The 26,153-nt window shown below is 31.4% G+C and overlaps 2 protein-coding genes and 1 non-coding gene across 4 annotated transcripts in view; 2 read left to right on the forward strand and 1 right to left on the reverse strand.

Annotated features, from left to right (window-relative positions):
* Positions 1-13,387, forward strand: part of LOC136987175 (legumain-like) — a 30,696-nt gene extending 17,309 nt beyond the window's left edge. Inside the window, exons 7-13 of the mRNA XM_067284864.1 lie at positions 20-86; positions 3,335-3,453; positions 5,391-5,480; positions 8,752-8,826; positions 9,448-9,564; positions 9,692-9,856; positions 13,168-13,387. Coding sequence (XP_067140965.1) covers positions 20-86; positions 3,335-3,453; positions 5,391-5,480; positions 8,752-8,826; positions 9,448-9,564; positions 9,692-9,856; positions 13,168-13,293 — 759 coding nt within the window. The 3' untranslated portion in view covers positions 13,294-13,387. The remainder of the gene's footprint in view (positions 1-19; positions 87-3,334; positions 3,454-5,390; positions 5,481-8,751; positions 8,827-9,447; positions 9,565-9,691; positions 9,857-13,167) is intronic.
* A 311-nt stretch (positions 13,388-13,698) lies between these two features.
* Positions 13,699-13,782, forward strand: TRNAL-UAA (transfer RNA leucine (anticodon UAA)). Its single transcript has one exon. It is a non-coding gene; the product is annotated as a tRNA-Leu (tRNA).
* Positions 13,783-17,782: 4,000 nt separating this feature from the next.
* LOC136987140 (cubilin-like) lies at positions 17,783-24,812 on the reverse strand. Of its 2 annotated transcripts, none has more exons than XM_067284815.1 (16): positions 24,696-24,812; positions 22,711-22,735; positions 22,389-22,640; positions 22,072-22,323; positions 21,758-22,000; positions 21,520-21,669; positions 21,214-21,450; positions 20,659-20,787; positions 20,352-20,582; positions 20,106-20,240; positions 19,796-20,038; positions 19,339-19,461; positions 19,014-19,259; positions 18,815-18,946; positions 18,506-18,742; positions 17,783-18,428 (listed from the first exon to the last, which is right to left on the reverse strand). In XM_067284815.1, exons 1-16 carry the CDS (start codon positions 24,786-24,788, stop codon positions 18,325-18,327), a joined length of 2,832 nt encoding a protein of 943 aa, XP_067140916.1. In that variant the 5' UTR covers positions 24,789-24,812; the 3' UTR covers positions 17,783-18,324. The 2 variants fall into 2 exon arrangements, with proteins under 2 accessions (XP_067140916.1, XP_067140915.1); XM_067284814.1 differs by having other exon boundaries at positions 22,072-22,335.
* Between the last annotated feature and the right edge of the window lie 1,341 nt (positions 24,813-26,153).

Genomic DNA, 26,153 nt, shown 5'->3' on the forward strand with positions numbered 1-26,153 from the left:
GTTTGTACATTGATTTTAGATGGTGCTTTACATAGAAGCTTGTGAATCAGGGTCAATGTTTATTGATTTACCTAAAGATATTAATGGTGAGCATAAAAATAAACATATTAATCACCTCTGCACATTATTAGTTTGAACATTAATCATTATTGAGGTTGACGCCAATGTTTTCAATGCGAAAACGTGTATGTTGGACATTCAGCACCACCTTCCTGTAAGCATCAAAGTTTGACAATGGCATTTGAAACATCAAGCATGATTCCACTGACATTCCAAATGCCATTGTCAAATTTCTAGGCTTACAGGAAGGCAGCGCTGAACGTCCGACGTTCACGTTTTTTCGTTGAAAACATCGGCCTCAACCTTGTTATGAAAACAGAAATTTTGCTTCGGTTTTAACATGATTATTAATCAATGTAAGAAAATATCCAGGTGATATCTATTAATACCTGTTCAGAAAGCTTTTTAAATTATTTTGAAGACAATTTTAACACAAAGAATCAGCCAGGTTAATTAAACATCATTAACTTAACACCAGAGTATATTAACAAATTCTTCAAACCTGTTATCGGTGCGTTCTCCCACATCTACAAAACCACAACAAACGTAAATAGTTAATTACTAAAGTTTACGAACCAAAACAAAGGTTTTTCTTCAGGTAACTTTGAGTCTCTGATGGAATGCCAAATGAAGAAAACCAAATTAGAAATTTGAATGCACGCTTCACAATTACATCTTCTTAGGCATGCGCAATCAAGTGCACGACAGCGATCATAGATTACTGTTCGTAATTGCCTGCCACGCTACTGATAGCGTTATCTCATCTTTATGATTGATGCAGTTATTACCACTAAGGCTAGCTAAGTATATGCTGGCAGCCTCTAACCACCTGATGTGTTGTATGTGCTGTGTGGTGCAGATAATTCTGGCTTTCTTAAAATCCAGCTCTATGTCCACATAAATTGCCAGAGCAGTGGTGTTCCTTTGATTTTGTATATCCGCTGTGTGTTCTTTCAATCTAACTCCTAAGGATCGTTTTGTACAGCCTACATAGACAAAGTTTCTATTGCATCTGTGATGTTTAATCAGTATGTTGTACACCCTGGGTAGTCTTTCCCGTTCAGGCTCATCCGTTCCGTTACTTAGGATGTTAAATACCGAAGCACATCTTCTGTACGCGATGCGGATGTGGTTCTTTTTAGCTCTTTCAGAATATAGCGATCTGAGATAAGGGTTATAAGTGACCAGAATGATTTTATCCATCTTGTGTCATTCTTTGCCTTGGGGAAGGACTTGAGCTAGATTTTGGTATCGGTGGAACTTGTCAATCAACCTGCATGTGAGCTTGCAGTATCCATGTTCATAGGCTATGTGATGTGTAAGCCTTAGCTCAGTCTGGAGAGCTTGCTGCATGGATGAGTGTGTGTGTGCTCTCTTAATTAAGGTTTTAAAGGCTGCAACTTTATACTGTGGTGGGTCACATGACCCCACAGGTATGTAGATGCCCTTTGATCTTGATTTACCGTACACCCTGTATGGATTGTCGTTCTTTCAATCTTGATGTCAATATCAAGGAAATGTACCTTCGTCTGGTACGCTTGCTTTATTTCAATGGTCAATCCATATGTGTTATCATTTACGGAGTCAACAAAGGCAAAGATGTGCGGAATTTCTTTTCACAATATGATAATGTCATCGACGTACCTCTTATATAAAATGATGTTGTGAAGGTGGTGTGGGAGGACTTTGGATTCCAGTTGCCTAATCACCATCTCACATGTCTCCAGAGACGGGACTGCCCATAGGGACTCCTCTTCCTTGCATGTGCACCGTACCCTTGAATTGGAAAAAGAATTATAACACAATAGATGCACCATCTCCAGGAACTTGCTGGTGTAACGTGTTATCATTAATGTCACTAGTTATTGATTCACAGTAGTTCTTGAACAAAGTAAAAAAAAAAGGAAATGTCTACTAAAAATATAATTAATGTAATGGAAACGAAACGAACCTAACCAAACTGCTGCCATCTTGGCACCAAGGGTAACATTAACCAAAGATATGTAATGTAATTACAGTTACATGTAAATTACATTATATTATCTTCAGTTTCACTTGGAAATTTTATACTATCTCTGAGAGTATTTATATAATCCTGTATTTCTTCTGATATTATTTTTGATGCATTGTAAAATGTTGTGTAATCATTTACATTATCCTCATACAATTCCATTAATTCTTAATATCTGTTTATCAATATTACATATTTCATCAAGTTTTAGTTCAATTGCTGATTCCATTGCAACTCATACAAAAAGAAATTGCTTTTACGAACAAAATTCATTTAGAATTTCATTAACACTATTTCAATTCAACTTTTTCATTATATTTGAGTGGAATGTGGATTGATACATACTACATCTAGACACATTTAATGTAGTATGACAATCAATTGGGATGTCAGTTAAGTTTTTTTAATTCATTCATCTGAATTTTTAGTACTATATTCTTAATTATCTAGTCCATCAAATTTTTTAATATAATTTAAAGGTTATATATCAATAAGACAGAATTTGTAAAATCATGCAGGAGTGACATTTCCTCTCAGTTTGTGTCTTTTATACCTAATTTAAGACTTCCATTTATCCATTCATTTTTATAGATTCTAATTCTTTTAATATTAAAACAATTTTCTATTTTATTACATTTCATAGTTCATCTAAATTATCAATTATGTTATTTTTTATGAAACTTTTTCCCATCTCTTTACTTGGTAATACAAGTATTTAAATTTGGAATACAATCATAGGTTTTTTTGTATCTATGAGAAATGTTTGGGCTTTAAATTTATTATAAGCAGTTAAATTAGTGTTTTTTGATTTAATAAATCAAGTCTTTATATGTCAAGCAATTGGTTTAGTATTATTATATTCTAGTGCATATCAATAATATCAGTTTTGGCTAAATTCTAAAAAAATGTTGGTCTGAGTAAAGATATTCATTTGTTTTTAGAAAAATAAAATTAAGCATATAAATTATCAATAATTTAATAGTCAACTGAAGATTGTAAAAAGTACTGATTGACTTTTAAAACTCTAATAAAATTATTTGAATGATTATTTTAATAACAAATATATATTAATCATCTGATTATTATTCTTAAATGCAGCTATGTAACTCAGAAACAAAATACAATTTGGCAAATTAATTTTATTTATAAGATTGAATTTCCTGCATTTTTTACATATACTGTATGTTTTCACATATTTCACACTTATTCTTGTAATTATAAAAATATATTAATGCTTAAACATTAAAATATTTCATTTTTCAGTCTTTGCTACAACTGCAGCGAATAAAGATGAACCTTCACATTCTTGTTATTATGATGATAAACTAGTAACTTTTTTAGGTGATGTGTATAGTGTTAATTGGATGGAAGATTCAGACAAAGTAAGATTTAATAATTGTATTGTTGAATATACTGTATATACTTCTTGTACATATATACATGATACAACGTTAAAAGAGAATCATTCTGATTCCATTTTAACATTCTTATAAATGGGTTACCACTGCGAAACACATTTTTCTAATTTCTTCAGAGATTAAAGAAGTGTTAGTAACAAATGTAAATTCATTACACAAAATGTAAATTTTCAAATATATTCAAAAGTATTTATAAATTCTTGTCTTTCCAGCATATTATTTATAGCTCTCTCCAAAAATTCAGAACTAGTTCATACAACATTTAATTTTTCATAAATAGTGTAAATAAAACTTTATTATGTAAGGAATTCAAAGCTATTTTTACCTTGTATTCTTTACTATATTTTTAAAAGTTATAAATGAAAGAAATTGGAAGATACTTTTGCATCTTGCATACATACTTATTTTTTGATTTAAGTTTGTATAATACACACACACACACACACACACACACACACACACACCACACACACATATATATATATATATATATATATATATTTAATATCAACACACTGAAAAAGTATAACGAAAAATATAAATCATTTTCTTTATAAAAAAGATTTAAAATTAAAAAATATATAAATTTAATTTTTAAAAAATTAACTAGGACATTGTATGAGTTTGTTGTATTATGATAGAATTTAGGCCCAGCTGGAAAGAAAGAGCCAATTGTTGCACTTGCTGCCAAGAACAGACTATTCATGCACCTGCCAGCAATGGAGAAGTGATCCTTGCACTCGCCATCATAAAAGAGGGGATCCTTGCAATTGCCAACATAGAAGAGGAGTATGTTGGACTTTCTGACATGGAGAGACAATTCAAGAACAAAGCAATTGGCATTGATTGCTTTGTTCCTGTGTTTTATTTGTTTTTTGTGTCTATTTTCCATTAAACATACTGAATGCTGTTTTTTTATATTTTTGTCCCTAAATTCCATTAGGCATGCTCAATTATATCAGGAAGCATGGACATTGTCATTGTATCTCAAAAACAAAGTCATGGATCCCATTTTTTATTACATTTTTGAGAACAAACTCAATTCTACTGTATAAGATACTTAGAAGACAACCTTGGGACATCACATGACAAAATTTGCATGATTTGCATGATATTACTTTCATGAATCCCATTTTTATTACTTTTTTGACTCCTCGTTGCATTTAATGGAAAATGACAAAGTTTTATCAGAATGAATCGATCATATTTTGAGAATGAAGGCAATTCTGTAAGCCACATAGAAGAGGCTTTGCTAACACTCCACTTCAAAAATTTCAAGTCTTCAATGATGAAAAAAATTTTATACTGCATATATTAAGTAGTCATTCATAAATTGTTTTAATTTTAAACAATAATAAAAATTTTATATCAAAAGAAAAATAATAATTAATATTTTAATAGCCCATACTTGAAAATGTAAAGTAAAACAGTCTATGATATATAATACATGTTACAATATGTTTGTTTATAGTATTTAAAATTATAAGGCTTTAATATAATTATTTCATAAATTTGACTTCTTATTACATAGAAAAATGCAAAAAAATTGTACTTAGTTTCCCTAATTTTGTAAATTATTTCTGTAATAAGGAATATTAATTCATTTGACAATACATTGTCAAAATCTCTTTATTTTAACAAAGCAAGTGTATGGATTGATATTTGGTCTCACACAATAATGTCAAAACAGCAATATATTGCAGTTCTGAAATACAAGTTTTTCTAATTTCAAAATTGTTACAAAATTATAATATTTATATAATATAAATACCATATATAAAAAAACATATTATTGACTAAAATTGTCGTTTTTACAGAAGATTGTATGAAATTATTACATAAGAGTTTATACAAGTGCTTTTTACAACAGACTTACCACTAGATATTGTTTATATTTTCAGGAAGTTCTTTTAAAAGAATCTTTAGAGAAACAGTTTAGAATTGTCAAAGAAGAAACAAATACGAGTCATGTACAACAGTTTGGAGATCTTGTAAGTAATATAATTATCTTTTTAGAGAAATGATCTATTATAATAAATCACATTCATAATTACATATATATATATATATATATAAGATGTTAAAACATTACTATATATATAGCAATGTTTTAGCAGCTTTTGAGATACTTGATTAATTTATGCTTACAAATTTTGCAGAGTTTAGCCATTGTACATATAATGTTGCAGTATTGTTAATTATTTTAATGTTCTACACCAGCGGTTTCCAACCAGTAGACCGCGGACCACCAATGGTTTCCAAGAGCTAAAATATGATCCGCGAAAGATTTAAAACTTTTATTCATTTTAAATTATTCCCAGATCAGGGCCGGATTATCGAATAGGCAAAGTAGATAAATGTCTAGGGCCCGTAATTCGGAGGGGCCCAGCTTCAGTGCAGAATATTTCTCTGTTTCAAAACGAGTTAAAAATTTTTTAAGAAATTCGATAGGACAGAAAAGGCTGTATTTAACAATTCCTACTAAGCTCCGCTCGACTAGCCATTACCTAAAAAAAAAATAAAGGTCAACAGCCACCCGTGCGTCAGAAATAATGTACGCCACGGGATCTCTCGCACCATCTAAAAATATTCCTAGGACCGCCTCTCGTGGTAGTACTGATGTATGGTTATGATTTATTTTCTAAATCTAAACTTATACGTCGCGACATCGCATATTCGATATAGCGTTCAAGTTGCTCGAGTGCGAAGATATTACAATTCAATAGTGTTTTATAAAAGAGTTAAAAAGGGTGACACTACGGTGTGACTTGGGGTGACACCACAATATCCGCACTGGGTGTCACCCATGCTAGCTACGCTAATGTCACATTATATAAGATTTGTTTAGAAGCAACTTATTTAAATGGGGCCCCAATTTAAATTTTGTCTAGGGCCCGCTAGAGGCTTAATCTGGCGCTGTCCCAGATTGATACAAACTGAATTTAATTTTTACTAAAAATGTTATGTTTTATATTATAATAGTACTGTTAAAGCATGTTACTCTTGAGTTTAACGATTACTTATGTTAAAAGTTTTGATTAAAGTTTATATTTAGATTGGCACAATTTATTTTTCTTAAACCTTGTGGTCCCTGCTAACAACAATGAAATCAAAGTGGTCCCTGGTCAAAAAAACTGCTGTTCTACACAAACTTGTAACTGGTGCATGACGCATATATGTAGTATATCACGGTTGACAAACATTTTCAAAAGCAGTTGCTTTGCTCGAAAACGTCAACTGGTTAAGGAATTTTCTGGACGGAGTGTATGCTGTTTGGTGGAATCAGGTGTCATTTCGACGAAGTGGGTCCTTCCTGACATGCTTGGTTGTGCGTTGGAGGAAGTAGTTGCGGGTTGGCATCCAACAGAGATTGCCAGGCCAGAGATAGAGTCAGCTCCTCCTTCCGGTTGATGTACGTGGTTACTTGGCCTGCTTTGTAGATGGCCGTGGCCTCTAGCCACCTGAGATATTCCTGGTGGGGTGTGTTAATGATAACAGTGGCTTCCTCAAATCGTGCCTTAATCTCGGGATCTGATGCATACATGGCAAGGGCTGTGGTTAGTCTCCCGTGTCGGATATCCACTTGGTGTTCCCGTAAACGAGTATTTAAGGAATGCTTGGTCAAACCAATGTACAATAAGTCTTCGTTCCATCTATTGCCTTTGATTGGGCTAGTATAGACTCCGGGGAGTCTGGAGCAATCGGAGGAGGAGGTCTTTTTCATTCCGTTGGATACGAAAATCATAGGACATCTTCTATATGCAATCTATATCTCGTGTTCACTGGCTATCTTCTTATGTATTGTTTTGAGGTATGGGTTGAATGTGACAGGACTCGTGTAGAACCGTCAGGCTGTGAGTCGGCATTAATATTTGCAGCAGAGGCATGTTTCAGGCGTTGGTACCGTTCAACCAAGTGGATTGTCATGGTCGGGAATCCATGCTCAGTTGCTACTTTTTTAATGTGGGCTAATTCGGTTGCCAGGGATTGTTTAGTTGATGAGTGTAAGAACGCCCTTCTAACTAGAGCATTAAAGGTGGCCACCTTGTATGACAATGGGTCGCAAGAATCTGCTGGTATGTATATGGGGGTGGCAGAGGGTTTGTGGTAAACGGATGTGTGGATGCTGTGTCCTACTATTTTTATTCCAATGTCGAGAAAATGGACCTCTTCTGCGCTAGCTTGCTCCATTTCAACTGTCAGAGTGAAGGGACTGTTGTTGATAGTTTGCACGAAGGATGCCATGTCAGGGGCTATCCTCCATATGATAAGAATGTCGTCTATGTATCTTTTATATATCAGGATGTGAAATGAGAGAAGGTGCTGAAGTGAGAGAAGTTTCTGTGTTTATTTTAATGTTATTCCAGTTTATAAGATTGGTTAAAACTAGCAAATGTAGATGGTTATGTACACTGGAACCTCGCTTAACGAGCACCTCTCACAATGAGGATTTTGCATAATGAGCAAAACAAATTGTAAAAATTTGCCTCGCTTAACGAGTGATGTTTTGCATTACGAGTGACGAGGAGAGGGGAAGTCCCAAATTGTGCATATGCTCCATCAGTCTGTGTTTAGCATTCGTTCTGCTAGCATCTTAGTGTCGCTTGTGATCACCTATTTTTCCAAACTTGATTTTTTTTGTGTTCATTACAAAAAAATTCACAGATGTGATTTTTTTTGTCTTCTGCAAGTTGAATTCTCATTCTAGATTGGTTCATTTCACACTAGAAGAAAAGATGATGATTCACGCTCCTTAACAATGTTTATTGTATAAATTTGTTTGAATAAACATTATACATAAAGCACTTAAATATTTTTTTTGGCGTAGAACGCATTATCGTATTTTACATGAATTTCTATGGTAAAAATTGTTTCACTTAACGAGTGTTTCGCATTAAGAGTACAACTCTGGAACGAATTATGCTCATTAACCGAGGTTCCACTGTATCTGTTCTTTCAATAGTAACATTGTTTTGATAGTCAGAAAGTCTAATTTTAATGGTTTTGAAGTGCATCGATGAGAAATATTCTAAATAATTCATTTTTCATTTTAATTCACAGAATCTTTACTAATTTTTAACATATAAATACTTGGTTTTTGTTTTTTATTATTAATAATTTTGGCTGTATTGAATGAAGAAAACTTTATTCATATTGTTATAAGATACAGCTTATTTAAAAAAAGAAAATTAATTTAATAATGATCTAGTTTTATATAGTACTAAAAAGTTATTATTAATTGAATAGTTTTATATATTTTAGACAATTTCAAAGATGCCTGTTAGTGAATTCCAAGGTAGAAAGCAAGCTAAACCAATTACATATCCAAAAATTCCTGTAAGTATTCCTTTATAAATTATACAAATGTATTAATTTGGATTTAATATATTTTAAATATAATTTCATTTTATAACTGATAAAAAGAAATAATTTATGCAAAAATAAAAAATTTTTTTCTTATAATAATTTTCTTTTGATTTATTTACAAGATCGAACAGCCTGTCTTACAATAAACTAATAAATCTAACAATAAGAAGTGTGAATGAAATATAATACGACCATTCAAAACTGGGTATACTTGAATTAAAAATTCTAAAACCTATAATTCGGCAATTTTTCAAAATACGTGCAAATGTTTTTGACGACATCAGATACGCACGTTTTAAGTGAGAACGAAAATTTCTGATTGTGTTAGTCATATCAAACAGTATGAATCCCAATTAGATTTGATTTTAAATCTTCAAAAAACAGTTGATATTAATATAATAATTCAGTATTCTTGAGTCAAAAGCAAATCAAGTTTACATCATATATATGATGTAAACTTCATTTGCTTATAACTCAACTAGATCCACAGTAAGGTTGGCTGGCTTTAGCAAAGAATGGAGAAGAAAATTTGTTTTATGTAATAATAATCAGCTTTTGATTTTAAATTCTCAGAAATTTTTTTACGTTTAGTTTGATGCAGTTCCAAGCAATGAAGTTCCAGTGGAAATTCTAAAAAGGAAAATAGAAAGAACAAATTCAATAAGAGAAAAACATGAACTGAAGAAACAGCTTTACAAATTACTTAAAGTAAATACTTAATGTTTTTTGTTAATTACAGTTAAACATTTCATTTTGGGCATAACTTTTTATGTAATTAAACAAACATATTTATTTGTCATAAGATGAAAATTATAAAATATGATATCTTCCGTAGAATCGAAGATTTGCCGACAACGTGGTGAAAGAAATTGTCTGGTATCTTTCTTTTGGTGATGAGGACACGTACAATCGAATGCATTTGAGACCAAATGGAATCAAACATAACTGTTATAACGAAGCAATTAAATATTTTAGAAAACAATGCTTTAATATTAATAAGGTAAGATATTCATTAATTATATGATTATGATCTTTGATTTTTGCAATTTCTTTTTTAGATAATTATGGAATGCCTAGCTATATGTTTTTTAACTTTCAAAGTATGGTAGTTTATCACATTTGACATCCTATACCCAGAACTGGTTCTTATAGGTGTGCAGTGTGTGCATGCACGTAGGCGGCCAAATTATTAGGGTGACCGATAGTGCACTTTAAAATATAAAATTCAAATATAATTTAATATTTCAATCTAATGGTTGATGATGAAACAGATTGATGTTTGCATGATAACTGATGATTTAAAGTTAGTATAGCTGTGCAGTTAATGCATATAAGTAATGCTGAAGCATGTTAAATGTTTTGCATCAGAAAACTTAAAAGTGAAAGCAACAGGTGATGAAGTATTTATCCATTGAATCGGAGAAAAATTCATTCATATTTAAATTAATTTTTGTACACGCGTTCATAGTATATTGTATTTATATACTAAATAAGAATAATTTCTTTAAATTAATTTCATTTTAATTTGTAAATTCTATTTTATGGCAGTGCTAAAATGTAATTTTGAACAAAGGTACCCTTTATCTACAGGTGTCTTGATTTGAATAAAACGAAAATAAATATAACTTATGTCAAATATTTTAATAGAATCTTTTTACCCCTGTCAACTATATGATTTCATTGTAGGATTTCATTGGTTGGGTTAGGTCAGCAATTCCCAATTCCCAACTTATCACGTACCCCCAGCGTACTCCTGGGGGTACGTGATAAGTTGTTTAGGGGTACAGAAAAAAGTTAGTTATTATGGTAGAAAAAATAATATATTATGTATCACAAATTAATAGTATTAAAAAATTACTAGGTAAAAAATGTTCCTTGCAACAATCATAGACTTTATTATACATTTCAAAATGCAAAAATAGAAATAAAAACTTATGCTGTGAATTGTACAATGCAACAGATCAATAAACATTGTGCAGTCAGTCTGTCATTTTTTGTCAGAACGCACAAGAGATGAGGATATTTTTAATGCTAGTGATTTTACGTCAAAGAAAAGGGGATTGATTGGTCTAACTGCTATGGATTATGTACAGTACCGATGGTGCCAAGACTATGTCAGGTATTTACTCCGGTCTTCGTAGTCGTGTAATGAAAGTAGCCCCGGACATAAATTGGAGCCATTGCTGCATCCGTAGACAAAATTTAGCTTCTAAAAGCCTTCCTCACGAATTGAAACTTGTTCTTGATGAAGCTGTCCAAGTGATTAATTTTATAAAATCGAGGCCCACAAACTCAAGAATTTTCAAAGCTCTATGTGATGACATGATGAGTCTTCATTCTACATTGCTCCTTCATACAGAAGTGATATGACTATCTCGTGGTAAAGTTCTTACCAGACTATTTGAGCTTAGCATGAGGTACAAGTTTTTTTTGAAAACAATTCTTTCAAGCTCTCATCCAAGTTTCATGATGATAAATGGCTTCAGGCTCTCACATATTTATCAGATATTTTTTTTGCATATACATAAGTTAAATTTGGCACTTCAAGATAAACAATGATATTTAGTGTATCTGACAAAATTGAATCTATAATTAAAGAATTTTATTTTTGAAAGTCATGTATTAAAACTAGTCAACCTGAAGTATTTGAAACATTGCACAGTTTCTTATCTGAAAACAAATTACGATTTCTCCGGAATTAAATCAACAAATAATTGAACATTTACAAGGATTAAAATCAGATTTCCAGAAATACTTTCCAAAACTTGACAACACAAACTATTGGATTCTAAATCCATTTGAAGAGGAATACTTTCAGCTAGCTAAATTGTCAAGTAAGGAAAAAGAGAATTTGATTGAAATTTCAACCGATTCAATTTTTTAAAATTGAAATTGGCATTGGCATTGGCATTTAAATTGGCATTAAAATTCCAATTTAAATCAAAATGTCTTTTTAACTTCTGGGCAGACATTAACAAAGAATTTGAGCTACTTTCTGATAAAGCACTTCAATTTGCCATTTACAAGCACTGTGCTTGTGGAAAGAGCTTTTTCTTCCTATCTATATATTAAAAATAAGTATCACAATAAGCTGAAGGCAGCTCCAGATTTGAGATTATACCTCGCATCAGTTGAACCTGACATAAAAAATAATGCGAGAAAAAACAAGAACAAGGCTCACCTTTAATACAAAATTAAATACTTTTGAGTTAGTTTTTTCGTGCAATTTTATTTTTATTATAATTTTTATATATTTTTTAATATTTCTATTGTAAATGTATTTATTTTTACATGTATGAACGTAAATATATTCTCTTTATCAACATTATAAATTAGCTTTTTTTTCTTTAATTTAAAGTGACAACATGTAAAATTAACAATATGGTTACTCACTAAATTTCTTAAATGAGGGGTACAATCTAGAGAAATGACATGTAATGGGGTACGCTAATGATAAAAGGTTTGGAACTGCTGGGTTAGGTTATGAATTTACTTGCAATCAGCATTGATAGGGCAGCCAAATATCTGTAGCCTGCTGGTGACTAACAGTCCAAAATCAACCCTGCCTATACCTATTCTGTTTGTTATATCTGTGTGTTTAGAAATTTCTCTACTTCTTTTATTTCCCTATTTCTAATAACTAATTTGTACTCTCTCTCCCCTTATAAAGTTTATGAATGCTGTTTTTTACTCTGCTAATCTTTAATCCTCTCTAATCTATCTCTAACATTTTATAATTCCTCTAAAGGCTTTTTTATCTTCTCTAGCTAGGACTATATCATCCACAAATAACATGCACCATGGTTCTGCATATTAAAAAAGAAATAAAATAATGAATATAACTCCAGTTTCTTAAATTAATAACAGAAAATTGCCTTGTTAGAGCTCATTTACATTAAAAAATAACAGTTTTTTGAGGCAATTTGGGCAATCAAGTTCATCGGCAGATACAAAAGTGAACTAGTGACGGGGCTTTCTCAGGATGATGCACTTAATTGCCAGCTTTTTTATTTTAGTATCATGAAACATTTGTTATTAGGTTTATCATAAAGAGCATATTCAATACTTGAATGAGGAGCCATAAATATATGTTTTCAATATTTATTTTCTATATTACTTTGAGAAATAATTATCTAGTTCTTTCTACACAACTTTGTGTCTGATTACCCACATATTTTATTGTAAATAATCTTTTATAAACAAAATAAAAAGGCAAAACTAATTACCATTAAAATGTAAATTTAATATGGAATATTATTTGTCGTTTCCTATGTAAAAGATATAATTTTGATAAATATTTATTTTATATAGAATGAATACCTTTTACGTCATCTCTACAAACTGGCAAATATCTGTAATGAAGGAGTGCCCCTTAGTAAAATTGAAGAAGCAATGGATGTGGTATGCACTCATCCCCCTGTATGTGGAATAAAATAAAAGAAAATGCAAGAAAAAGTCATCTGTAATGCATAATGTAGATTTTATGATTTCTATTTTTCTATAAATAAAAATGGCTGAAAAAGATGGTAAATGTATGTTTTGATAAATATAATCTTTCGGTTTAGCTCTAAAATACAATTATTGGTCGAGGGGTTTTACACGAGGGGTTATTGTCTAAAATACAAAAGGGAAAGAGATGCAAACCTAAACGATTTAATCCGATACGTGTAATCGGTAATGTTTTGCCCCTGTAAATCATACTTTACCTGTAGAAACAATCATGCCGGTCATCCATCTAATTGCTTTCAAGGGAAGTATTTGAATTGAAACTCGTAGACAGGATTGATAACAACGATCGCTTTTCGATTTGATAATAAGGCAATTGGGATATTGTTACATCGTGTCAGAATGGCCGAGTGGTCTAAGGCGCCAGACTTAAGATCTGGTCCTCGTATGAGGGCGTGGGTTCGAACCCCACTTCTGACATATTGTTTTTGCTGGAGTGAACATTTATAGGGGTTCAACCTTATCGTCCGATTTGCATTCGGGGTGTTGTACGTTTGCGGTTATTTGGAATATCGTCGGAATGTGCTTTTAGAGTTTAGATGAAAAAATTACCTAACAGAATTTTTGTGTACTTTCAAAACAGTTTTAATTAAAAAACTCAAGCAAGGAGTTGTGTAACTTTCTCGGCAAGAGTTAAAAATTGTGTGCGGTGCCATCTGTTGTAAGATTTTATTTCTAAAAAGTTTTTATATTATAAAAAGTTTTATAATAACCCAGCTATTGCACGCGATAACTACGTCACAACACCAACAAACAAAATGGAAGTTGGTAATGAAGATGTGTTACTGTTAGGACTATATGCAGCAAAGTTATAGAACAGTTATATTTCACTTGCAGTCAAATTCTTTATTTTTGTTTGGCTTTGCGTAAGTCATATACTTTTTCTTGCTATATATCTAACAATAGCCAGATCTCGTTGTTTTATCAAATATCTGTTTTATTACTCTGTTGATAGCCCGACACATGTTCCGCAGCCATCTTGTTTCTTCTTTGGAAATTGTAACCGGTATTACTAGTAATTGTCGGTAGTTACCGAGGCGTTTAGAAAATGTGATCTAAATAACCAACCGCATTTAAAAATCACTGTTATAACGTCACCGGTTGTCCCGCGGTACTTACCGAACAAACCACGGTGACAAGGCGGTTACAGCGCTTCTATTGACTTACAGCGTAGCGGACACATCGTGTCGTGTGACGAATGTGGCCGTAATTTTAAAAATTTAAAAAAAATACATTTCGTTTCCGCCACACAAAGCGACCAAGATTAAAAAGCCGTGCCGTCCCAAATTTCAGATCAGGCAAGACAGCATGGAAAATGGCCAGCAAATGCTACGAAATTATTTTCACAGTATAAACTAAACGAAGATAAATTTTTCTCCGATACTTGTTAAAAAAATTCTACAAGTTCATTTTCATCTTTTGGCGAACTTGTCGAATCATCGTCGTCATACGATTCTGAATCGATACTCGAGAGCAATGATAGAATTAATATCACCTCTTGTCGACTTTCCGCCATGTCGAACACCACACGAAATAAAACTTAGAGAAAATGAGCTGCCAAAAGGTACACAAATTAAAAAGGATTTGGAATCGCTGATTTAGTAAAAGCTTTAGAACGAGATGAACCAAACATATCTTCTGTTTGCTTATGATTATAGCCAATTTCACATTATTAGCAATCAAACGAGCAATTATTAATTGTGACATCGTCACAATGCTGGGCTACAAATTTTTTATCTAATTTTTATTAATTTAATTTATAAAATATATGCTCTCCAACTCAAATTAGTAGTGGCTTGCCCCTGTACATCATACTTTTCCTTTAACAATAGAGTCGTACTGGTCATCCGTCTAATACCTCTCGGAGGAAAATATTTAAATTGAAACATGACTCCCAATTTTCATCGAAAGTTTGTAGGCAGGTGGGGCAGAATGAGGACGTCAAGGTTTTAAAAGTCAGCCACTTTAATGAGAACAATATTTTTTTTTGTTCTCGGCAACTATAACATTTGGTAATATATAATACAAAATTTAATTTTTGATAAACTTTCTAAAAACAAGAAAATTTAATATATGTAAATGCGCCATCTTGCCCCACCCATGGGATAAGATGGGGATATTATTTTTATATAGAAGAAAGACAAATTAAAATGGTTAAACTCGTTTTCTTCAATATTGGCACAAGAACAGTGTGCCCATTTATCACAACGGCTACATTTATTATTATTTTCCGAATAAATAAATAAATAAGTTTGAACTTACTCGTATTTACTTTACCAGACGATACTGTACTTCGCGCATGCTCAGTTTCTCTATTTTGTAAGCAGACGATATTTTTTTCGTGGAAAAAAGTTTTTATTTTGATTGTTATTTCACATTTTATTTCTTGTTAAGAAAGTATTTAAATTAAAAAAATGTTTTCATAAATAAAATAAAACGTAAAAACATAAATAATAAAGTAATACAGCATATACTGTATAAATTTATTACAGTTAGATATGATTTAAAAGTGGAATATTTTATTTTCTATAAAAAGATCATTTTTAAATTTATTATTTTATATATTCGAAAAGGTGATATAGAATTATCAATGGCAACGAATTTAAAGCTAGTTCACTGCACTATATTGCAGTGCCTCTACCCAACTTGCCCCAACGTGCACTTTCATACTGACTGCAAACACGGGTCAACTTTATTTCAAACTAAACAATTTCAGTCTTTAAGGTTACTTCGAATACCATAATATCTTCATTTAAAAGGTAATGTAAAACTTCACAATAATACTTATTTTGTAGAAACTTTGTAGCGGGCGTAAAATTAGATGAAGTATTGCTGAAACATGGAAAACTGTCCTACTTCCAAACAAAGAGAGCGATTCGGACGTTCTCTCGTCCCGTGATCCCTTTTGAGGTTGACATTTAGTTCCTTAAATAACAACTAGTGAAAACACGTTAACCACGAATAAACAGACGTCCCCGTCTTACCCCATGGCTCCATCTTGCACCACCTTCCCCTATATAGTTAATCGGGGTCTCCTGCCCCTAATGTTTCCATATCTCGTCTCATCTTTTGTCTGTGTAATTTCGTTATCAAGATTAAGGAAGACAGACGGACAGACAGACGAACGGAAAACAGTGGGGGAATTTTCAGGTCTACAATTTTTCGGTCTACAAGGTCTACGTTATTTGTGTGTAGTGGTGACGGTACACTTTGCCTTTAATACCGTATATACACAGATAAAAATTATTAAAAATGATATAAAATCTAAAAATAAATCTGTATATCTGTATTGTGTCTGTATACAGGAATAAACAAAGGTTATATTCAAAGATCATACTTAAAGAATACTTGCTACGAGAGCAAACGAAGTCGTCTCTTCAATTCCAAGTCTGATTCAAAAGTGAACTCTTTTTGTGTCTTCTACTCATACGCAAAGAACTTTGTTAATTTAATGTTTTTTAAAAACACTGAAACATAACTATTGAAGGCCGTCATGAAGAAAGTTAGTTTTTAGTCAGGGATTTTCAAAACAAATTTATCAGTTTCATCGAGAAGGAATTTCTTTTCAAAACTTTTGAAAGACAAGAAAGACGTGTTCTAGATATCACATGTTACAAAACTTATTTATTATCAATGTTACGAACTCTATCATATACTAAACCAAGTAACACTGTAGAAATAAATCGAGACTAGGTATCCTAAATAGTTTCCTTAATACGTGCACTTGAATCTTGAAAAGATAGAACATAGTTGCATAATAACCATTCAACATAATACATATAACTATAACGAATTCTATTTTTTTTCTCGTACACAATACAGTGCAATTTAACGATCACTTGGCATCCTTTCATCTTTATTCTAGTTGATCAACTAGAATAAAGATGAAAGGATGCCAAATGATCGTTAAGTTGCACTGTGCTGTGTATGAGAAACAATAGAAACAGAACACGACACGGTTGGCCGAGTGGTATAACTTTACTGAACATTCTCATCTCAGTAGTTCCTCAATAGCAGTGACGTAGCTAGGGGGGTGGGGTAGGTGCGGTCCGCACCGGACCCCTGGAAAGCGATAGAGCCCATGGGGCCCCAAAATCACAAGAAAAAGACCGAAAAAATTTTTTCGGAGGCCCACAAATCTGGTTCCGCAGCGGGCCCGGAGAACCGTAGCTACGCCACTGCTCAATAGATCGCCCATATTGCGATGCCTTATTACTTCAGTTCATTTAACTCCATCCCTCTTGTTATTCATACAAGAAATGCTAAGAAGATTTTCTCTGACATCAAAAAGAAAAATTGTCCATACAATTGACCATAAAAGACAATAATAATAACATCGCAATCAAAACATAATCCTAAAGTTATAACTTTTATAACAGTAATAAACAAAATTTGAATTATTTCAAAGTATAAAAGAAACTGGAATTATTTTAGTTTATTGTAACAAAGAACATTTTCAATTTTAATATACAGTATAATATTAACATTATAAAATGAAATATAAACATCACATTTTATACATGATAAACGAGTATAAAAATCAATTGCTGCATAAAAATGTTACCTATTGACATATTAAAAGAAAGATTAATGTTACCTATGGTTCCAAAATGGCGGCTCGTCTCTGATTCCAGCAAACAGAAGAAAGAAAACAGTGGGGATGCACGTTCTAACCTAACCTAATCTAACCTATTCTAATAATTTGGTTGGTAATAATTATGGTAATTTATTAGAATAGGTTAGGTTAAGTTAGAACGTGCGTCCACACTGTTTCCTTTCTTCTGTTTGCTGGAATCAGAGACGAGCCGCCATTTTGGAACCATAGGTAGCATTAACCAAAAGGAATATATATATATCGATTTAATTATGTTTTATATTCAAAATTTATTTATAAAAATTGATTAGCACACGGTGGCATACATAATTGTTAGCATTTTATATTTACAAAGACAAATTCGTCTTTTAACATTTTATTTGTGTACCAGACAGGAAAAACCCAGCACTATTTCGATGGCTATCCGAATGGAATTGCAAAGTTAATTCGTCTTCTAGAAACTCGTAAGTACCTAAATAATAATAGTAATAATTAAATATTATTTTAGGCGATTTCTTTTTGAATTATAAGCCTATTTAATACACTTACGAATCGAATCGTAGGCTAATTTTCCACATAATTTTACATCACCGATCTGAAAATAATCTTTCTTACAATCTTCCGATTCTTCTAAGTCGAATATATAATATTTAATTTCTAAAGCACAGACGTCGTAGGAAGACTTCTTAACTAAGTATTTACAATCCAAATTAGCTTTATACGTTCCACTTTGGTAACCTGGGCTAACAATTTGGAATGTTTCGCTCGTATACGTTCCACCGCATTCTAAAAAAAGGAAATATTTAATTTATTTTCTTTTTAATTTTGAATATTTATTATATTAAAGAATAACTGTACCGTCATCTGCTGCTTTCTCGCATCCTTCTGTAATCTGGCTAACTTCAATACGAAATCCTGATCTCTCTCTATATGCATCAGTGGAGAATCTCAAAGAAATATCATTTTTGTCCGAAGGAAAACCAACCACAACTAAAAGAATAATTAGGAAAGAGCATTATTAAGTTTCTTACGCAGAATACGAGATAATAATACTAACCATTTTCTCCTCTCCTGACACCACAATAGCGTGTTCCTTGGATTTCTAAGTAGTCTTCGACACACGTGGCATCGTTTTCTGAACCGACAACGAAGTCTGAGAAGTGTAGATTAGCTTGGCAAACTGCACTGTTATATTTAATGATTTGATAATAACAATCTGTTTCTGGGTTATACGGTAGAGGATAATTATCGCTAGTAAATGTACCAGTTTTTTCTGTTATAGTAGCGCAAATTTTTGGATCCTCTGAAAGTTATTTTTGTATTCGATAATTATATAATTAGAAAAGTTAAAATAGATATAAATTAAACAAATTCTCACTCACCTACGGGTCTATAACAAGAATTTGCTAGTTGAACCATTTTAATTTGAAAACCAGATCTTGTAGTTTGACCATCAGACTTGAAAACCAGTTCAAGAGTATCAGAACCAGTTGGAAATGTAACGGCTGCGAGATTATAATTAACAAAAATAAGCAATAATAAAACAGAAATTTCTATACCACTTATTAAAATGGGTTAAATTTACCTATGGTGATCAAAATGGCGGCTCGTCTCTGATTCAAGCAAACAGAAGAAAGGAAACAGTGGGGACGAACGTTCTAACCTAACCTAACCTATTCTAATACATAATTGGTTGGCAACTAATTATGGTAATTAGAATAGGTTAGGTTAGGTTAGAACGTTCGTCCCCACTGTTTCCTTTCTTCTGTTTGCTTGAATCAGAGACGAGCCGCCATTGTGGTCACCATAGGTAAATTTAACCTTAAAATGAAATTTTACTTTTAGTAGCCGGTTTTTTGGCTCCACAGAATCGCTCTCCAGTTGAAGTAATTTCTAAGTAATCAGCCACGCAGCTTGAACTGTGCTCTATATCGAAATCGAGAAATTCCAAGCGCACTCTACACGTTGTTAGAGAAAAACTATGAATCTTGTAAGAACACTTAACATTTCTCGGATAATCGGCTGGATAACCCGGCGAAGTAATTATCTCCGTTTCGGATTTTATTGCTTGGTCGCATGATGCTGAATACAAATTGCGCGAATTATTTTATTATATTAATTTTATAACACTTAACATTACTCAACTTACACGGATGAGGAGGTTTCTTGCAAGAATTCGCTAACTGTCGGATATCTATGTCAAAGCCTCTTCCACTACCAGCTCTATTAGTGATGAAATACATAACAAGAGTCTGAGTGTGTTCGTCGGGATATTCTATTGTTTCTGGAAATAATCATTATCAATCAGTTACACTTCGTCTTTAATGAAATAATAAAGTGATAACTGACTGCTAAAATTAGCTTATTTATTTAGAAAATATTTCATTCTAATTACTTGTCTGAATGTATGAACCGCATACTCTAGAACGATCGGGCAATTCTAAGTAATCCTGAACACAGTTGATGCTATAAGATACGTCAAAAACACGAAATAGCAGCTGAACTTTGCAAGTCGAATAATCTGGCCTGTGTATTGTGTATCTGCATCTAAGAGAAGGGCCATATCTTCTGGGAAAACCGGGCGATGTCATTCTTCCATAAGGGCCACGAATTTCATAACTACAATCTAAAAAGATCCAAACAGATAACAAATTTTATAAAATGTGATAAACAGTTAGGACAATTAATTGGACAAATCATACCTTTTGGGCTAGTGGGACACGAATTTGGTTTCTGCAACACACGAATATCAAAACCCCTTCCAGAACTATAAGCATTACTGGAAAATCTTAGTATTAGACTCTTTTCTGCTCCTTCATATTTTATTTGCCCTTCATTAAAAATTATACAATTTAATCATATAAAAATTGAGTTTTATATAAGTATACACATACAATAGAAACTCGATTATCCGGAACGGTTTAAACGTGTAGCGTTGTACTGTACATATATCACAGAATACACGCAGAGATCTCTATGTAACTGGAAATTAACATACTACATCTATTGATTGTAGCGCCGCGAAACTAGGTCATATACGAAACATTACGTTACATTTTGAATAAATTAATTTACTTTCAAATACAGTTAGTATTTATGGTTCGTAAAACTTTACAAGGACATTGCTTAACTATGTATTAAAAACACGAATACAAAAGAGTTTCTAAGATCCATGGTCACACCAAGTTCGGATAATCGAGTTTCCTCTGTACACAAGTACGATATAGACTATATATTTTACAGTATTTAGGTCTTACTTGTTCCAGAAATTCTTCCGCATAATCGAGTTTTATCAGGAAGTTCTAAATAATCGCGAGAACAAACTGATCCGCCGTATTCTACATCGAACACTTTAAATTCAAGTTCGACAACGCATACTTCAACATTTGGTCGTCTTATTGTATAAATGCAATATTCATTAGCACCGTAGTAAGCAGGGAAATTAGGTGAAGTAAATCTTCCACTATAACCGATAACTTCTTGATCACAGCGACCTAAATTGTAAACAATATAGCATTAAAACTTTACACTTAAAATGTTATTTATGTGTAGATGATTTTTACCTGGACGAGGTGTAACAGGAATATGTGGTGGATATATACAGGAATCCGGAATTTGCGTTACTTCGATATCAAATCCACGTCCCGATCCGTAATAATCGCTCATAAATTTCAATGCGAGAATATCATTTCCGGGTGAAAATTCGAATATTTCTTTAAAAAGTTAATGAAAATTTAAATTAGAGGAGGTTAAATTTATTATTTATCTGGCTAATTAATTCAAAAAAAAAAAAAAATTTACTTCTAGGAGCGTAGTGACCGCATAATCTGCTTCTATCTGGTAATTCCAGATAATCTTTTGTACATCCACTGCCACTCGGCTCAATATGAAAAGTTTTAAATATTAATTGTATTTTGCATACTCTATAATTCACACGTCGAATTATGTATTTGCAAATTTGACCGGGTGGATATCCACTGGGAAAATTTGGCGAAGTAATTCGACCGCTAAATGTATCTATAAATTTGTCACAACTCGGTTTTCCTAAAAAAATAAAATAAATCATCTGTTAATTAATAATCCACGTTGATTTATTTCCATAAATAAATAATTACCATCAGGTTTATCACCACCTGAAGGACCTGGTCTATGTCCTCCGTCGGGATAAGTAGGTCTATGTCCACCCGAAGGATTAGGATAAGAAGGTTTATGCCCATCCGAAGGATTTGGATAAATAGGTTTATGTACATCGTAACACGAATCCTTCGTTTGTTTCAGATGTAACATGAATCCTTTGAAGGTCAAATCTGAATCACTTTGAAATCTCAAGGTGATTGTACTGACACCAGGAGGGAAAAATAAAGTTTCTGTAGGGAAAGCTTTATATTAAACGTTTTATATTACAGAATTTTAAATATTCAATAAACATTACTTTTGGTTCCTGTTGCTAACGATCCGCATAATCTTTGAGTTTGGCGTCCATCTTGAATCTCCAAATAATCCTTGAAGCATCCGTCATCGTCTTGTAGATCGAAATCGATAACGGTCATCTCGACTTTACATACGTCACTAGATGCACGCTCGATTACGTATATGCACGTCCGATAATTATCGTAATCGGACGGATAATTAGGAGTATATATCCATCCCTCTACATTCTTGACAGTAGTATCACATTGAGAAGCTAACAATAACACTCTTAAGTATTGTAGTAATGTAAATTAATAAACTATAAAACTATTTAAAATACTTACAACTTCTTTTTAATAACTTTTCTTCCTGAAAGATTATAATTTATAATAAGAAATTATTATATTATTATTTTTTTTTTAGTAGGAAAACTATTACTATTCTTAAATTAAATAATTATCCAGACTTTATCTTGAAGGGAGATCCTCCAAATCTTTATGATAATTCTAGTAATAAAGAATAACGAATTGTAACGTAGGATACCATTGAAAAATCTTGAATGTTTGACCTCCGTTAGTTCTATTTAAATAGAATTTTATTCTTCGCCCATTAAAAAAATATTTATATAACGACATTCTTACGTTCTTATCGTCTAAATATATACTATTTTCTTTCTCTTTACATATAAATTTCTTTCTACTTATACATTATTTTATGAATTACTTATGATTATCGAAATTGTTAGTGTTATTTATGCCTTTTTTTTTCTGTCGAAATATTCGTTTTCCTATTTAATACCTTTAATTTAATAATCTCTATAACCTATAAAGGAGTTTCGATTTTATGATACAGTATTATAAAGGTGATTTCACTTATGTTATACGCAAGAGTGATTTATCGTGAAGGAACTTATTGAATCAAATTTTAAAACAAAGTCTTATAGAGAAAGAAAAATGCAGATACCCTCGAACGAGTCTCGGTAGGCGGATGCCCATAACAGTTGTTGACAGAAAGACATTCTTGCGACATGGTGATGGTTCGTGTCATGGAAAAAGTCCGACGAAAATGAAAGAAAGTGTGACACTCTTGTATCGAGGACATGTTCTCACAACCATGACAAACAATCGCTATATTAACGGATACGCCCGTCACATGTGTAAACTTTAAAAAATTTTTTTGCTTATCTTGGGCGTCAGTATCTTCGAAAAAAATTGCAGTTATTTAACTTCTATTTTAAGGACTTTACGAGAAAAGTCGTAAAATTGAAGACGCAATTTCGAGGTTATACGAGTAGAGTTTTAGGAATTCTGTTTGTCATCTGTCTAATGTAGAAGTGCTTAAGTGGAAAAGTAAATTACATATTGTTTTCTACGTATATACAAACTTCAAAAGGGGTTAAACGAATAGATAACGTGAATATAATAAATAGAAAAAGGTATTTAAAATAGTGCTATGGTCTACTTTATACACAATTCGTATAAACAGAACAATTGACGTAGCTACTGTATAACTTAATGCTGTGTAATTCACACACACACAAAAAAAAAACAGAGGAAATACTAACTTATATTAATACTTTGATAGATAAATTATTATATTTTTAGATACTAAAGACAGTTTTTGTATATATACAAGTTTATTCCTATTCTTTTTTCGTAATTTTATCGCCTAAAATCTTGTTATTATTTTTTTTTTAAATTGGTAGGATAGATTAATTACGTTATAATTAATTGCAAATTATTAATATTAACAGAACTAGACTTATTTTTGTTTATTAACTTTATTAACTATTCAAATTATTCAAATTTTTAGCGGATGATCCCGTAAGAAGAGCCTGTATTCAAGACAGAATGGTGACACTCGACTGGTCTAAGAACAATACGCGAGTCAAGGTTGTAAATAACAATACTGTTTTTCTCGATATTTATTTAATTCAGTTGTTTTTCCTCATTTTCAGATTTTTATCGATTTTTCTTTATTTTCAATTATCCTTAAAGTTTCGTGTAATATTCTAAATATTAGTTTAATAATTAAAAAATTAAATTTTCTAACGTATCGTCTTACTTTACACGAAATATATATCGATATATTAAAATCTCTATAAATTTTATATAAAATTCTATATAAAAATTCTTTATGTGTTCAACAGACATCAAACACTGGAAGGTACTCAACTTTCTTTACATCATTTGAAATTAAAATGAAGTTCGATATAAAGAATATTATATTGTATTTAAATTATATAAATTATCAATTAAAGTAAATTTCATATATATATATTTTTTATCATTACGCTTTTACTATATAATTTCAATATTAAAACACCTACCGGAAATAAAACTCTGACCACCGGCTTCCATCTAGTGTCTTGAGCTGATGCATAATTGTTTAAAAGTATTAGAGCTAGCATCACAGAAAACATCTTCGAAGAAATTAAACTTCTTACTTTCAAGCACGTGATATGCGTGACGTTTAAATATAAATGCAACGTGTGACGTCACAAAGCCACCTATAGGTATAATAGGCGTTGCAATTGTTAGTTATAAGGGAGGATTGACAAATTTTAAAAATGGGGCAACCGAATCGTCTTTAAAAAGCGATAAATATATAAATAAAGAAAAGATAAAGCTGTGTGTATATTAAGTAATAATACAAATAATATAAATCAATTTAAAAGTGTGATAATAGTAGTGTTTATTTAACTTATTTTACACATTTTTTTTATACGTTTTAAGCTTGGTGTGAATATTTAGTGTTTATTTAATCAATATTTACTTTAATTTAACTCGATATGATATTAATATAACCATAAATAAGAGTTAAATATGTATATATAGGGTTGGTTTATTAAGGAAATTACAAGGAATTTGACCAAGTGACACAAAAATCTTTCATAAAATTTGTACTCAATTAAAAAACGTAAAAGAATGAGAATATTTGATTTATAGGACTAGTATTAAAGCTTGTCGCAATAGGAAATACAGATCAGAGATTTTCTACAAGGTCTCATCCATAGAATGTTACTGATCCAAAACGACCTTCAGGTTATTCTTTCTTATTCCAAAGGGTGATTTCAAGTAATCCGAATCAAAAAATAAATAAAAATCAGATAAATTCTAGAAATATAATCTGCATTTTTTTTTAAAAGACAACCTTATAATTCACCCGATGAATGGTCTTAATGAATATATTCAAATTGGGAAAGAATAAAAATATAGTTTTAAATCATCTCCATTAGTAAGATAATTGAAAAATTTGCATTTTTCTTTGTTAGTAACGTAGTTAATAATGGAAAAGGTAATCTTTTATATTAATAACAATAAGGGTAGACGGGTTAAGAACACTTTCTTATTATTTAAGGAGGACGATGCAGAAACTCTTAATAAGTAACACTTTCTCCAATAACCTTTTAAAAAAAAACGAAAGTTAATATTGTTAAGTATAAAAATATCTTAATACTTTAACAATTTATTAAAATAAATTGAAAATTATTGCTACATCGAAACGATTTTTTATGCAATATTACATTTGTTGGTACTCAATTTTTTAAAAAATGTTTTAAAGTTACGTTATTATTAATAAATTCTAAATTTAATTTTAATTTAATCTTAGCAAATGTATAGTACTTTTATATAAAAAGTCTAAAAATCATTAGTGTTTTTTGTAATATCTTTATTCCGTAAAGAACATACCGTGTTTCTTCTGTTCAATTGAATTTCTCACAGGTAATTGAATATTCAATTTTTAGTATTTTTCTTCCTCCATGTCTTTATATAATAGTTTTATT

The sequence above is a fragment of the Centruroides vittatus genome, unplaced genomic scaffold, assembly GCF_030686945.1.
Source record: "Centruroides vittatus isolate TY-2023 unplaced genomic scaffold, ASM3068694v2 scaffold_1478, whole genome shotgun sequence".
Classification (NCBI taxonomy): Eukaryota; Metazoa; Arthropoda; class Arachnida; order Scorpiones; family Buthidae; genus Centruroides; species Centruroides vittatus.